Source organism: Cervus canadensis, chromosome 3, assembly GCF_019320065.1.
Source record: "Cervus canadensis isolate Bull #8, Minnesota chromosome 3, ASM1932006v1, whole genome shotgun sequence".
NCBI classification, from domain to species: domain Eukaryota; kingdom Metazoa; phylum Chordata; class Mammalia; order Artiodactyla; family Cervidae; genus Cervus; species Cervus canadensis.
The window spans coordinates 72326878-72339899 of record NC_057388.1 but is presented as its reverse complement, the minus strand read 5'-3'; the positions used below and the strand labels follow the sequence as shown (position 1 = coordinate 72339899).

General features: G+C 49.8%; 1 protein-coding gene across 8 annotated transcripts in view; it reads left to right on the top strand.

Moving 5' to 3' along the window:
* The window catches only part of CCM2 (CCM2 scaffold protein), a 51469-nt gene that overhangs the window by 36018 nt on the left and 2429 nt on the right, over positions 1-13022 (top strand). For all 8 annotated transcript variants that reach the window (XM_043463449.1, XM_043463447.1, XM_043463448.1 and 5 more), the window contains 5 exons: positions 5703-5786; positions 6279-6462; positions 10311-10447; positions 11293-11428; positions 12713-12770. In XM_043463449.1, coding sequence (XP_043319384.1) covers positions 5703-5786; positions 6279-6462; positions 10311-10447; positions 11293-11428; positions 12713-12770 — 599 coding nt within the window. The remainder of the gene's footprint in view (positions 1-5702; positions 5787-6278; positions 6463-10310; positions 10448-11292; positions 11429-12712; positions 12771-13022) is intronic.

The window sequence follows — 13022 nt, the reverse complement described above, 5'->3', positions numbered from 1 at the left end:
CAGAATACTGGAATGGGTAGCCTTTCCCTTCTCCAGGGGATCTTCCCAACCCAGGGATCAAACCTAGGTATCCCGCATTGCAGGTGGATTCTTTACCAGTTGAGCCACAAAGGAATCCCAAGAATACTGGAGTGGGTAGCCTATCCCTTCTCCAGCGGATCTTCCCGACCCAGGAATCAAACTGGGGTCTCCGGCATTGCAGACGGATTCTTTACCAACTGAGCTATCATGGAAGCCCCAATACACAGTTTAGTTTTATTTTCTGTCCCTCACCCCCACCTTAGAAAGGATAAACTCTAAAACTTTTCAGAATAAGTATGCATTTTCTTATGGAGTCCCCCAGCACTCACTGAACAGCTTTTGGAAGCAGCTTTTCTGAAGTTTAGTAGAACTGGCTGTGCTTAGACTCAGCTTGTATCTGCCACTGTGCCCCGTGTCAGCTTCTGCTAGTTCCTCTCCTCTCTGTGCAGTTTTCTCTGCGTGGGCAGGTGGTTGCCAGGCACAGCAGGTGGTGAACCAACTCAAGCCTCTGTGTTTCCCTTCCTTGCATTTGATAATCCCCAGAGTGACCTGCCTGCTTGGTTCCCCAGTCAGAGAGGCCTCTGCAAACAAAGTTTGATTTCTTTCTTCCCAGTCAATACCTTTTATTTCCCTCTCTTGTCCTATTCCATTAGCTAGGACTTCCAATACTGTATTGAAAAGCAGTGGTGAAAGGGGACATCCTTTCCTTATTCTGATCTTAGGCCATCTTAGAACTTCTTGCCATTAAGTATTGATACTAACTGTAAGGATTTTGTATATGCTCCTTATCAGGTTGAGGAAATTCCCCTCTGTTTCTAGTTTGCTGAGTTTTTGTTATGAATGATTATTAGATGTCAATCAGATGCTTTTTCTTCATTTATTTGATATTATGATTTTTCTTCAGCCTGTTAATGTGATAGGTCACATTAAATGATTTTGAATGTAGAGTCAACTTTGCATATCTGGGATAAATACCACTTGCTTTTGGTGTATAACTCTTTTTAAACATTGTTTCGATTGGATTTGCCAATATTTTGTTGAGGATTTTTTTTTATCTCTTTATGAGAAATATTGATCTTTCCTTTCTTACAGTATCTTTGGTTTTGATACTAAGGTAATGCTGCCTCATAGAATGGGCTAGAAAGTATTTTCTCTGTTTTCATTTTCTGGAAGAGTATAGAGACTTGGTATAACTTCTTCCTTAAATATTAAGTCAAATTCATCAGGGAACCTGTCTGGGCCTGATACTTTCTGTTTTAGAAGTTATTATTGATTCAATTTCTTTAATAGCTCATACCTATTCACATTATCCATTTCTTCTTGTGTGAATTTTGGTAGATTGTGTCTTTGGAGGAATTCCACTGGGATCTGAGAATATACTTTATATGGTTTCTGTTCTCTTAAATTTATTTAGGTGTGCTTTATGGCCCAGAATATGTTCCATCTCGGTGAATGTTCATGTAAACTTGAAAAGAATGTGTATTCTTTTGAATGATGTTGGATAAAGTAGTCTGTTAATGTTAGTTATATCCAGTTGATTGAGAAGGTTGAGTTCACCTTCATCCTTAATCATTTTCTGCCTGCTGGATCTGTCTATTTGTGAGAGGAGATGGGCGTTGAAGTCTTTGATTGTGTTAGTTGATTCATCTGTTTCTCCCTGTAGTTCTCAGTTTTTGCCTCATGTGAATTTTAAGCTCTGTTATTAGGTGCATATACATTAAGGATTGTTATGTCTTAGTGACATGACTTCATTTTTATTTTATGTATATATTTAACACCTCTCTTTAAAGTAGGTTTGTGTAGGCAAAAGATAGTTGTATTTTGAATTTTTTTCCAGTCTGACAGTTTTTGTTTTTTAATTGGTATATTCAGACAGTTCACACTTAAAGTGATTGTTGATATCAGTGCATTAATATTTACCATATTTGTAATTGTTTCCTGTTTGTTGTTCTTGTTCTTTGTTTGGTCTTCCACCCCCTTTTTTTTCCTGGTTGCACTAGGTCTTTGTTGCTTTGTGCAGGCTTTCTCTGGTTGCAGTGAGCAGGGGCTACTCTGCACTGCACTGCTCCTGCTTCTCATTGCAGCAGTTTCTCTTGTTGTGGAGCACAGGCTCTAGGGCGTGCAGGCTTCAGTAGTTGCGGTGCACAGGCTTTAGTAGTTGCGGCTCATGGGCCTTACAGCGCAGGCTCAGTAGTTGTGGCACATGGGCTGAGTTGCTTTGCGGCATGTGGAATCTTCCCAGACCAGGGATTGAACCTGTGTCCCCTGCACTGGCAGGCAAATTTCTATCCACTGCACAACCAGGGAAGTCCCCTTTATATGATTTTATTTGAGCATTTTGTATGATTCCATTGTTTCTCCTTTCTTAGCATATCAGTTTTACTTCTTTATGAATATTTTTAGTCGTTGCCCAGGGGTTTGCAAAATACATTTATATCTAATTTAAATCCATTTTCAAATAACATTACCTTGCTTCACAGGTGGTGCAGGTACCTTATAACCAAATATTTCCAGTTCCTCCCTCTGTCCCATATAATGTATTATCATTCATTTCACTTCACCCTAAGCTATAATCACTGAATACATCTTACAATCTTTGTTTTGAACAAACTGTTATTTCTTAGGTCAATTACAATAAGAAAAGTAGAAGGTATTATTTTACCTTCATATATTTCTTCTTTTAGGTTTTTTCCTTGAAATAGATAAGTTGCTGACCAAATCATTTCCCTTCTCTCCGAATAAGTTCTCATTTCCTGCCAAGTAATCATGAAATCCCCCAATTTTTGTTTGTCTGAGAAAATCTTGATTTCCCCTTCACTTTTGAAGTTTCACCAGATACCGAGTGTAGGTTGGTGGGTTTTTCTTTCAGTGCTTTAGTATCTCACTCTTCTGTTGCTTGCATGTTTTCTGAGGACAAGTTTGATACAGTTGTTGCTATATTATTATTCCTGCTTCTTCCTAGGTAAGGTGCTCTTTGCTGGTTTCTTGTGGCTTCAGGGTTTTCTCTGTCTTTGATTTTTTTTTGCAGTTTGAATATGATATGCCTAGATGCAGTTTTTTGTTTTTGTTTTTCGTTTTGCTGTTTATCCTGCTTGATGTCCTCTGACCTTACTGGGTCTGTGGTTTTGGTGTTGAGGAAATTCTCACCCATTATTACTTGAGGTATTTCTTGTGTTTCTTTTTTTTTGGCTGTGCCATGCAACTTGTGGGATCTTAGTTCCTCAATCATGGATCAAACCTGGGCCTCCAACAGTAGAAGTGCAGAGTCCTAACCACTGGACCACCAGGGAAGTCCCTTCCTGTGTTTTTTTCCTCTCCTTTTTCTGGCAGTCCCATTGCACGTTTATTATACCTTTTGTAATTTTCTGTTTTTTGAATATTCTGTTCCTTTTTTGTTTGTTTTTTCCTTCTCCACCCCCCCATTTCCTTTTCAGTTTTGAGAGTTTTTACTGACATATCTCTGAGCTCATTGATTTTTCCCTTGTCTGTGTCCATCTGCTGATGAACCCATCCAAAGCATTCTTCATTTCTGTTGTAATGTTTTTGGTTTTTAACATTTCTCCTCGATTTTTTTTATAATTTCCATCTCTTTGTTTACATTGCCCATCAGCTCTTGGATGATGTTCACTTAATTATAACCCTTAGCATATTAATCGTGAAAGTATTAGTCACTCAGTCGTGTCTGACTCTTTGCAACCTCACTGTCTGTAGCCTGCCAAGCTCTTCTGTCCATGGAATTCTCCAGGAAAGAATATTGGAGTGGGTTGCCATTTCCTTCTCCAGGGAATCTTCCCAATCCAGGGATCGAACGTGAGTCTCCCGCGTTACAGGCAGATTTGTTACCATCTGAGCCACCAGGCTGAGTAATTAAGTGTTAATCACTCAGTTGTGTCCGACTCTTTGCGACCCCATGGACTGTAGCCTGCCACGCTTCTCTGTCCATAGAATTCTCCAGGCAAGAATACTGGAGTTATTAATCATAGATGTTTTAAATTCTTGGTCTGATCACTCCAAAACCTCTGCTGTATCTGAGTTTGATTCTGATGCTTGTCCTGTCTGTTCAGTGTGTTTTTTGCCTTAGCGTGCCTTGTAATTTTTTGTTGAAAGCTGGGTGTGGTGATTCAGGTGAGAGGAGCTGAGGTAAAGAAGTCTTCCGTAAGAGGCTATGTATTTATGTGGCCAGGAATTAGGCTGTGTTTACTGTTGGCTGCAGCTGTGTGCCATTAAAAGGGTCCGATACATGTTATCTCCTGTTGTACAGGCGCCCGTGGATGCAGTGGGGTTGCTGGGGAGGGGAGCGCACTAGCCCTCTGATGAGTAGGTCTCTGTCGTCCAGTGAGCTTGTGCCCCTGGGCTGTGACCGTCACACACACGTCTTATTTAGGAGGGACAGAACTGCTGGGGGGCTGGAGTTGGTATTTACCTTTCCCCAAGTGGGTCAGGCCCTGGTCAAATAGTTTTCCTTGAGAAAAGGCCCTTGTTGAAGAGAGCAAAGTACCAGTCACAGTTGGAAGTGCTTTCTTCCCCCCGCCCCACCAGAAGCTGAAGACAACTTCTGAGAATCCTGGCTAGGGGGGCCTCCTGGAGGTAGAGCTCAAGTAAGCCTGGGACCCGTATGACTGGCCCCAGAGTTGTGTCTTAAGCTCATCCATGCCCTTGGTCCAGCCCCCTTCTAGCCCTTGGTCAGCCCACGTCTAGCCCTTGGTCAGCCCCCTTCCGATACGCCTGCCCACCTGCAGCTAGTTTCTCTCTGTGGGCTGTGATTCTCTGTCCCGTGTTGCTCTCTCCAGTTTTGGGGGAAGCAGTTTGTGACCTTACTCTCTGATGGATATGAGAAGACATGTTCATTTGTTCAGCTCTTTTCTTGTGAGAACAGTAGTGACGACTTTACATGTGGAACCAGGTACACAAAGTTCATTGTCATTCTGTTAACAGCAACCTTAAAAATTAGAGTTAGAGGAGCAGAAGTGTCGAGTGTAAGAGATCTAGTCTTGGAGAGGAATCAGTGTAACCCATTAAAGCACATTTAACACCTGTGGTAGTTGGTGGTGATGTGAGCACAACTCACATTGCGTCCGCGCCACACTCAAGACCCTAGTCATTGAGGTTTGTTAGCCAAATGCTTCATGGCCTCCTGTCACTTCTTTTCTCTGTGCTCATCGCTCAGCTGCCTGGCCCTTGATGATTTAATACGTTTCCTTTTTAGCAGATTGTTCAGAGCTATTGTTTGCAGTTTCCAACTGTGATCTGGAAACACAAGCCATTATTGTCTTATCCTTTTATTTTTTATCTTTTGGCCGCACCATGTGGCTTGTAGGTTTGAACCAGGGTCCCTGCTGTGGAAGCCCAGAGTCCTAACCACTGGACTGCCAGGGAGTTCTCTTATCTGCCTTTTTAGTATACAAATTCCACCAAACTAGTTTTGAGGTGTCCTTTGCAGGACTTTGATGACAACATTGATGCAGTGTGGTGGGAAGTGTGGGAGTATTCTCCTCAGCCAGTAGAAATTTTACTAAAAATTTGGAGCACACTGCCTAGAGGAGGCCCCCACTGTGAGCTGGGACTGCGGCCAGCCAGCCTGTGGTGGGAATATACAAGGCTTTTGCGATGTTCTATGGCCTTTGATGGTGTTGGCTCACCTTCCCTTGCTCATGGCACTTCCTCTCTCCACTTTCTTGCAGTATTTAGGTCAGTTAACGTCCATACCAGGATACCTGAATCCTTCCAGTAGGACCGAAATCCTGCATTTCATAGACAATGCAAAGGTAACCCCATCTGCCTGACTCAGCCTGCTCTACCCCCATCCCTGACCTCTGACCCTCAGCCTGCTCCACCTCCTAACTCTGACCTCTGACCCTTGTTTTCTGATACCAATTCTCGGCCCTCTGACCCTGGGCCCTTATGGCCATGAGGGGTGACCCAATCCCATCATGTTAAGCGTGCACTTGGCCCCTGGCCTTACTTTTCCTCAGTCTGAACATTAACTTTTATTCTCCAGGCTTGCTCCTTGTGGTTTTGGATTGTTTTCAAAATTCACGTTTTCAAGATATCCAAACCACACCCCACAGGTCCAAATCTAAAGGCAGTTCCAGAAGAACCCTCCATGTGGTTTGAACACAGCAGTGTCCTGGGAGCAAGCATGGGAGTGGCGCCCTGCTTGTCAGCACTGGCTGTGTGGGTTGCATGCACCACACATGATGCAGGGTCCCAGGGCAGCCCGTGGCCCTGTGTTTCTGATGCCGTGTGGTTCCTTCCAGAGAGCCCACCAGCTCCCCGGACACCTGACCCAGGAGCATGACGCTGTCATCAGTCTGTCTGCCTACAACGTCAAGCTGGCCTGGAGGGACGGGGAGGACACCATCCTCAGGGTCCCCATCCATGACATTGCTGCCGTGTCCTACGTGCGAGATGACGCCTCACACCTGGTGGTCCTGAAGACAGGTATGACCGGGGGTGGGGCAGGAGAGTCCTTGCCAGAAGCAGCCCCCACCTCTGTCCTGAGGTGTGCGTTGTGGATTTCATGGCACTCTGGAGACAAGTTTCTACAATGTTGGGTCAGCCAACTGCTGCCTGCTGTGCCTGGGAACTAGCCCTCTCTCCAGAGAAGGGCAGTGACCCAGGAGGCTGTGGTCTCTGGGTCCTGAGCTCAACCACTGTCTCGGTGCAACCCCCTTGGGGGATGCTAGAGTGGCCTCTGGCACCCAGCCTGGTAGACACCCTGGGCGCAGGCGGCTCCAGAGGCTGAGGGTGGGGCCTTAGCTCAGCCTAACCAACATTCGGGCCTTCCTGTGGCCACACCGTCTTCCCAGTGCTGGCGGTGTGGGGAGGAGACCAGACCGGCAAGGAGCTCTCGATCTGTGAGACGCTCTGAGCGTGTCCTTGTAGGAGCACCCGAGAGCCGTCAGTCCTGTCACCCGGCCCACTCCCCTCACCTGACGAGGGTACAGTGCCACCTTACTTGGCACTTCCCGACAAGCTTCTGTCAGGGTCTAGAATCTCTGCCCCAGCGTAAGTCCCTGAGAAGTGAGGAGAGCAGTCACGGTTCACTCATTCCATGCCCTTCCCGGGTGGATTCTCAGGTTGTCACTGTAGCATGGACGCCATCCCTGGGCTCCTTTAGGCACTGGCAGTGGCTGGGTTGCCCCCTGGAGTCGTGCATTTTCAGGGGGCTGGTGGCGGTGTGTGAGGGTGGCCAGCTGGATCGGCCTGGGCCACATACTGTGCTTCAGGCAGTGCAAAGGGAAAGTTGTATTTCTGCTTGAGGTCGGTAGTCCACACGGATCTGAGGGCTTTTTAAGAGCCAGGGCCCTGAGGAGCTTTCTCATTACTGACCCCTTGAGCTTCAAGGAAGTTCATATTAAAGGGCCCGTGAATCTGGTGGGGATGCGGCAGGCCACCTGCACAGGTAATGGGAAGGGTGTGTGAAGGTGGCGGCCGGAGTGTATCATAGCCCCTTGACTTTGTATGGCTGTGGCTTAGTGTCCCCCCACCATCACACACATACACCACACATACTCGTAGCACCCACCCACATATACTCATTCACATGCACTCACACACTCAGGTCCCACACACACTCACAAATGCTCACTTGTTCTCACACACACACACACACACACACACACTCCTGTTCTGTCATACTGCACTTGTGAGCATGGTCCCCTCTGTGCTCTGCTTATTTTTCATTTCCCTTCATTGTGTTCAGTAGTGGTGGTGTTGCTCAATCGCTAAGTCATGTCCGACTCTTTGTGGCCACATGAACTGCAGCACGCCAGGCTTCTCTGTCCATCGCTATCTCCCTGAGTTTCCTCAAACTCATGTCCATTGAATCAGTGATGCCATTCAATCATCTCATCCTCTGTTGCCCCTTCTCCTCTTGCCTTCAGTTTTTCCCAGCATCACTGTCTTTTCCAATGAGTCAGCACTTCACATCAGGTGACTAAAGTATTGGAGCTTCACCCTCAGCATCAGTCCTTCCAGTGAATATTCAGGACTGATTTCCTTTAGGATGGACTGGTTGGATCTCCTTGCAGTCCAAGGGACTCTCAAGAGTCTTCTCCAACACCACAGTTCAAAAGCATCAATTTTTCAGCACTCGTCTTTCTTTATAGTCCAACTCTCACATGACTACTGGAAAAACCATAGCTTTGACTGTAGAGGCCTTTGTTGTCAAAGTGGTATCTCTACTTTTTAAAACACTGTCTAGGTTTGACATAGCTATTCTTCCAAGGAGCAAGTATCTTTTAATGACAGGCATTATTTTGAACAACACAAAGCTGCCAACTTTTAACCATTTTAATCTCAAAAAAAAAAAAATGCAATTTAATATGTCTCAAACTAGTAGAAAGCATGTGGCATGAATGATCTTATTTAGTCTCCACAAGAAACCTGTAAGGAGGATTCTGTTTCCTTCCACCTTCCGGTGGACTCACTGAGAGCAGGTGGGTTGGGTGACTTGGCAGGGTCCCCCGGTTGTTCGATGGTGGCTGATTGATTGAGGAACTGTGTAACTGCTTCCACCAGTGCTGCCCAGCACCATGGTGACTGCTGTTCCCTGCATGGGGACTGTCCCTGCAGGAGGCCCGTGGTATGGGGCCTCCCTGGGGACCAAACAGTGAGGCGAGTGCTTCTGGCTGGGGGCCACAGGCCTTAGGGCTGGTGGGAGGGGAGCTTAACCCTGGGTTTCTTGTGTCCAGAACATTTCTCAGTGTTAATTGTAGAACACATTGTCTGGAAAATGAGTAACCGATTTTCTAAGAGACAGAATGAGCACCACAGGAGAAGGTTTCCAAAAAGAGATGAAAACCAGGACCCCTCAGGGCTTTGAGAGCTTTCCAGTTAAAAGGAGAGTGAACTCCATTCTGTGTTCCGGAGGGACCTCCTCGTTCTAGCAGCTCTTCCTGAGGGAAGTCACCAGCCCCGGGGGCCTCTCAGTCTCTCAGAGGCACTTGTCACAGCAAGTGGCTGTGTCTGAGGTGATGCACGTGGCTGTCCTCAGCACTGGCACTGGCAGTGGTAGCTAACACTTACTGAGTGCCTCCTACACAGGGGCCTGTCTTTTATGCCTCCTCTGGCCTGGGCTGTGCTGGCATTGGGGACAATGTGGTGTCGGGGGTCGGGGTTAGGTCTGGCCGCAGGAGGCCCTGTGTGGCAATCACGGCTTGAGGACATGTCTCATTAAGGGGTGTTTCTGTGGACATGGGAAGGTGGGCAGTGGATCTGAACCGGGACCTGTGGGGACAGCCTGTGGGACTGGGGATGGATGCTGCTGGGCTTGCTGTGCGTGGGTTCGGAGCCACACACCTGATTCCTTGGGAGCAGCCACGGCTGTGAGCCATAAAGCTATTTAAAATGTCCCAGAATATCTTGCCAGCGTGGTCACTGTAGCAGTCACTAGTGAGCAATCTCACAGTATTCTTTGTCCTGACTCTCAGACCCTGTGGGTGCTTTTCATTGGGTCCCAGCTCAGCGCCTGTGGCCCATGGCCGTGGGATGGTACAGTCAGGGTCTGACAGTGGGATTCATGGGGCTCAGCCTCCACATGGGGTGCCACCAGCTCTGTTCTACAGAGCCCTGGTCTTTGCCAGCCCATGCACCCCAGAGTCTGGCTGTTCCTAGCTGGGGTCCTGTCTCAGCACTATCTGAGCTTTGGGTGGTCTCCCTGCTGGGCTGGGCTTGCCCTGAGATATCCTGGCACCAGGGGAGCTCCACCCTTCCCGGGCACTTCCTACTCTCGGGTGTGTCTCCATGGATCTGCCTGGAGCCCGCTTCTGCAGAAGCTTCCCTGGGCCACAGCCCCCACTTCCGGCCTCAGGGATCCCCCTCACGTCCTACGAGACCTTGTGTGTGTGGAGGCGGTGGTGTGTAGTGTTAACAAATAGGCGGGTGCTCTCATGGCTAGATCCCAACCTGGGCTCTGCCCCTCATGCACCCTCGGACGCAGCCCTCTGCCCGCTCTGCCTCAGTTTCCTCTTCTCCTGTCAGGATTGTGTCTTAAGCTTGTCACTAGAACTCTGTGAATACCTTCTTTTGTGTAGATCAGAAGCAGCTAAATATTGGCAGTTTCTGTCTGAGATATTCACTCTGTCTTTGGCAGAGAAGCTAGAAGGTCATGTTAAGGTGATGGCTTTGAGTGGGCAGTGGCAGGGGAGGGTGCTCTTGTGAAGGGAAGATGAGGGCGGGGGCTTGCCTGGCTCGGTCTGTCCCCACCTGAGTCAGGTAGGGGCTGCCCAGAGCCTGCCGTTGAGCTCCCACACCGGCCCTAACCTGCCATGGTGTTGACTTCCCAGCCCAGGACCCCGGCATCTCCCCCAGCCAGAGTTTGTGTGCAGAAAGTTCCCGAGGCCTCACCACAGGCTCCCTGTCGGAGAGCGGAGTGGGGCCTGTAGAGGCATGCTGCCTGGTGATCCTGGCTGCGGAGAGCAAGGTGAGCAGGGTTGGTACCTGGGACCCAGGCCCTTCCCAGCCCCACCCATATCCTGACTCAGCCCCACCCATAGCTTGCCCAGGCTCCACCCATTCCAGCCCCAGCCCCACCCACCACCTGACCCAGGTCCCACTGAGTCCCAGTCTGATACCTCCATGCTGGTTCCTTCTTCTCTTCTTCGTTGGCCCCACCTTTCCCTCCCCCATGTGGGGGCTGTGGTCTTCACACCAAGCTGTGCCATTGGGGAAGACTCTGGGGGAGTGGCTTGAGGCCCACCATAGAGCTGCCAGCCTCAGGGAGCCCCCTGATACCCTTCTGTTTAATTTTCACATCTTTAGTAAGACCAGAGCAGGGATGGTGGTCTTTGGCAGCCTCTGATGAGTCTCCCTCCTCCTCATCACTGCCCACCTTCCACCTGAGTAGTTCTTCCTTCTGGGGCCTCCTCCCTGGCTTGTCCCCACTGGGAGCTCCTCCAGATGTTGCCCCCTGTCTCGGGGGAAGAGCCTCCCCAGGTGGGACCCGCGTTGACAGCGCATGTGTGAAGGGTTGTGCGGTGTCAGGAATGCTGTCCATGTGCCCTGGCTCGGATGCTGTCCGCTCTCTGCCCTTTTCCTGAGGCTGTCACGGGTGCTGAGATGGCTGTGGGTGGGAGAGCAGTGCAGGAGGAGGGACAGAGGTGATGCTCCTGCGGGTCCAGAGAGCCTCCTGGGTGTGGGCTGGCATCCTTGTGGCCCTGGTGGGCAGTGGGAGACAGTGGGCCCTGTTTCTAGGTGTTCGTTCTGCATCTGAGGTGTCGGATGCCCAGGAAGCTGCCTGGAAGGCTCAGCCTTGTCCTCCATTGGCAGGTTGCCGCGGAAGAGCTGTGCTCCCTGCTTGGCCAGGTCTTCCAGATCGTGTACACGGAGTCCACCATCGACTTCCTGGACAGAGCCATATTTGATGGGGCCTCGACACCCACCCACCACCTATCCCTTCACAGTGGTACGTGAGCAACTGGGCTCCCTCTCCCCTTCCCACCAGGGCTCTGCTGCAAGCTCCTGCCAGAATAGCACTTTGGTGGCCACCGTCCAGGGCAGAGTTTGAGTCAGCACCCTTCATTCCCAGACTTCACTGTTCACGTGTTCTCCCCACTCCCTCCTTTAGGCCCTCTGGTGGCTTCCTGCATAACTCTGGGGGCCAAGAACACTTACTTTGGAACCACTGGTGGCTAAAGTCACTGTACCAAACTTAAAAGTGAGGGCTGGGAGGGGCTCCCTGCACCATGGGTGTGGGGCCCCTTCCAGGGTGCAGGCTGCCCAGGGCAGGGTGGGGGCGGCGGCTGGAAGAGCACAGAGCCCAAAGGTGGTGCAGGGGGACTGGCGCTCAGAGCACCAGGGAGTGTTTCTGGGAATTGTAAGCTCACAGCACGCTTCGTTTACATGTAGCCCACTGAAGCTCAGTCTTGTAAACACCAGGAGCATCGACTTTTCAAATAAATAGTTTATTGAGGATCCGTGGCTTCTGTCAGGGGAACAGGAAGAAAGATATTGGAGACAGCTCAGTGGTAGCCTCCAGGGCTGGAGGCCGCTGGTCTCTCTGTGGAGAGGAGTGCAGCCCCACACCCTCCAGTGCAGCTCACACATCCCCGTGAACAGCACAGAACCCTCTGCATGTAAACACGAATCTGCAGGGGTGCTTTGATGAAGGGCTGGTTCCCTGGCTGTGTCCTCATCTCGCTGTTTGTGCTGTAGCTGCTTGCAGCCCCACAAAGATAGCCTGGTGAGGCTGGTAGTCTGTCCTCATGGGCAGGTGGGAAGGTTGAGGCCCCAGTGGGCGGCAGGTGGTTTACTGAGCTATAGTTAAACATTCAGCTTTAGTGTGGTTGCTTTGGCCCTTGCATTTTTTTTAAAAAAATATACTGTTGTACTAAAAGATACACACAAATCGAAAGTATACAGCTGAATGAGTTTTCACGAAGTAGACAGGGATGTTCACTGTCTACTGATGAAGCGTCTCTTGTTCTGGCCACTGGGGAGCTTGCTTCAGCCCCGCCACTTGGCACATCTTCAGGGACCAGAGCATTGTCCTGGCTCCTGTCCCGACCCACGGCAGGTGGTGCATCTCAGGAGAAGCAGGTGTAGGTGCAGCCCAAAGGGTGCACCCCAGGGGCCTGGGTGGCTCCCCACCGCCAGGGCTCTGCCTCTTCTGCTTAGCACGTGGTTACTGGGCTCAGGGCCCCCTCCCCCACATAACCAGAAGCTTCTGTGTTCTATATTTCCTGCACAGATGACTCTTCCACAAAGGTGGACATGAAGGAGCCATATGAGACGGAAGCCAGCACTTTGTGAGTACCCCTACCTGGGTCTCAGTGCTGCCCATAAAGCTGCCCGGCCCCACCTCCCTTCCCCAGCTTCAGGAGTCTCCCAGTGCATCGGCTCCTTGGGTCACGCTAGTGCTGTCATCGCCCCACTGAGACCCTGCTAGGCTGCTGGCCCCTTCTGGGTCCTTCCCTGCACATGCCCTTCTCTGTCTTTCCCCGAGCACCTCCTCCGTGACAGGCCTCCTGTTTGTCTCAGCCCCTGGCTCTCACTGGGCC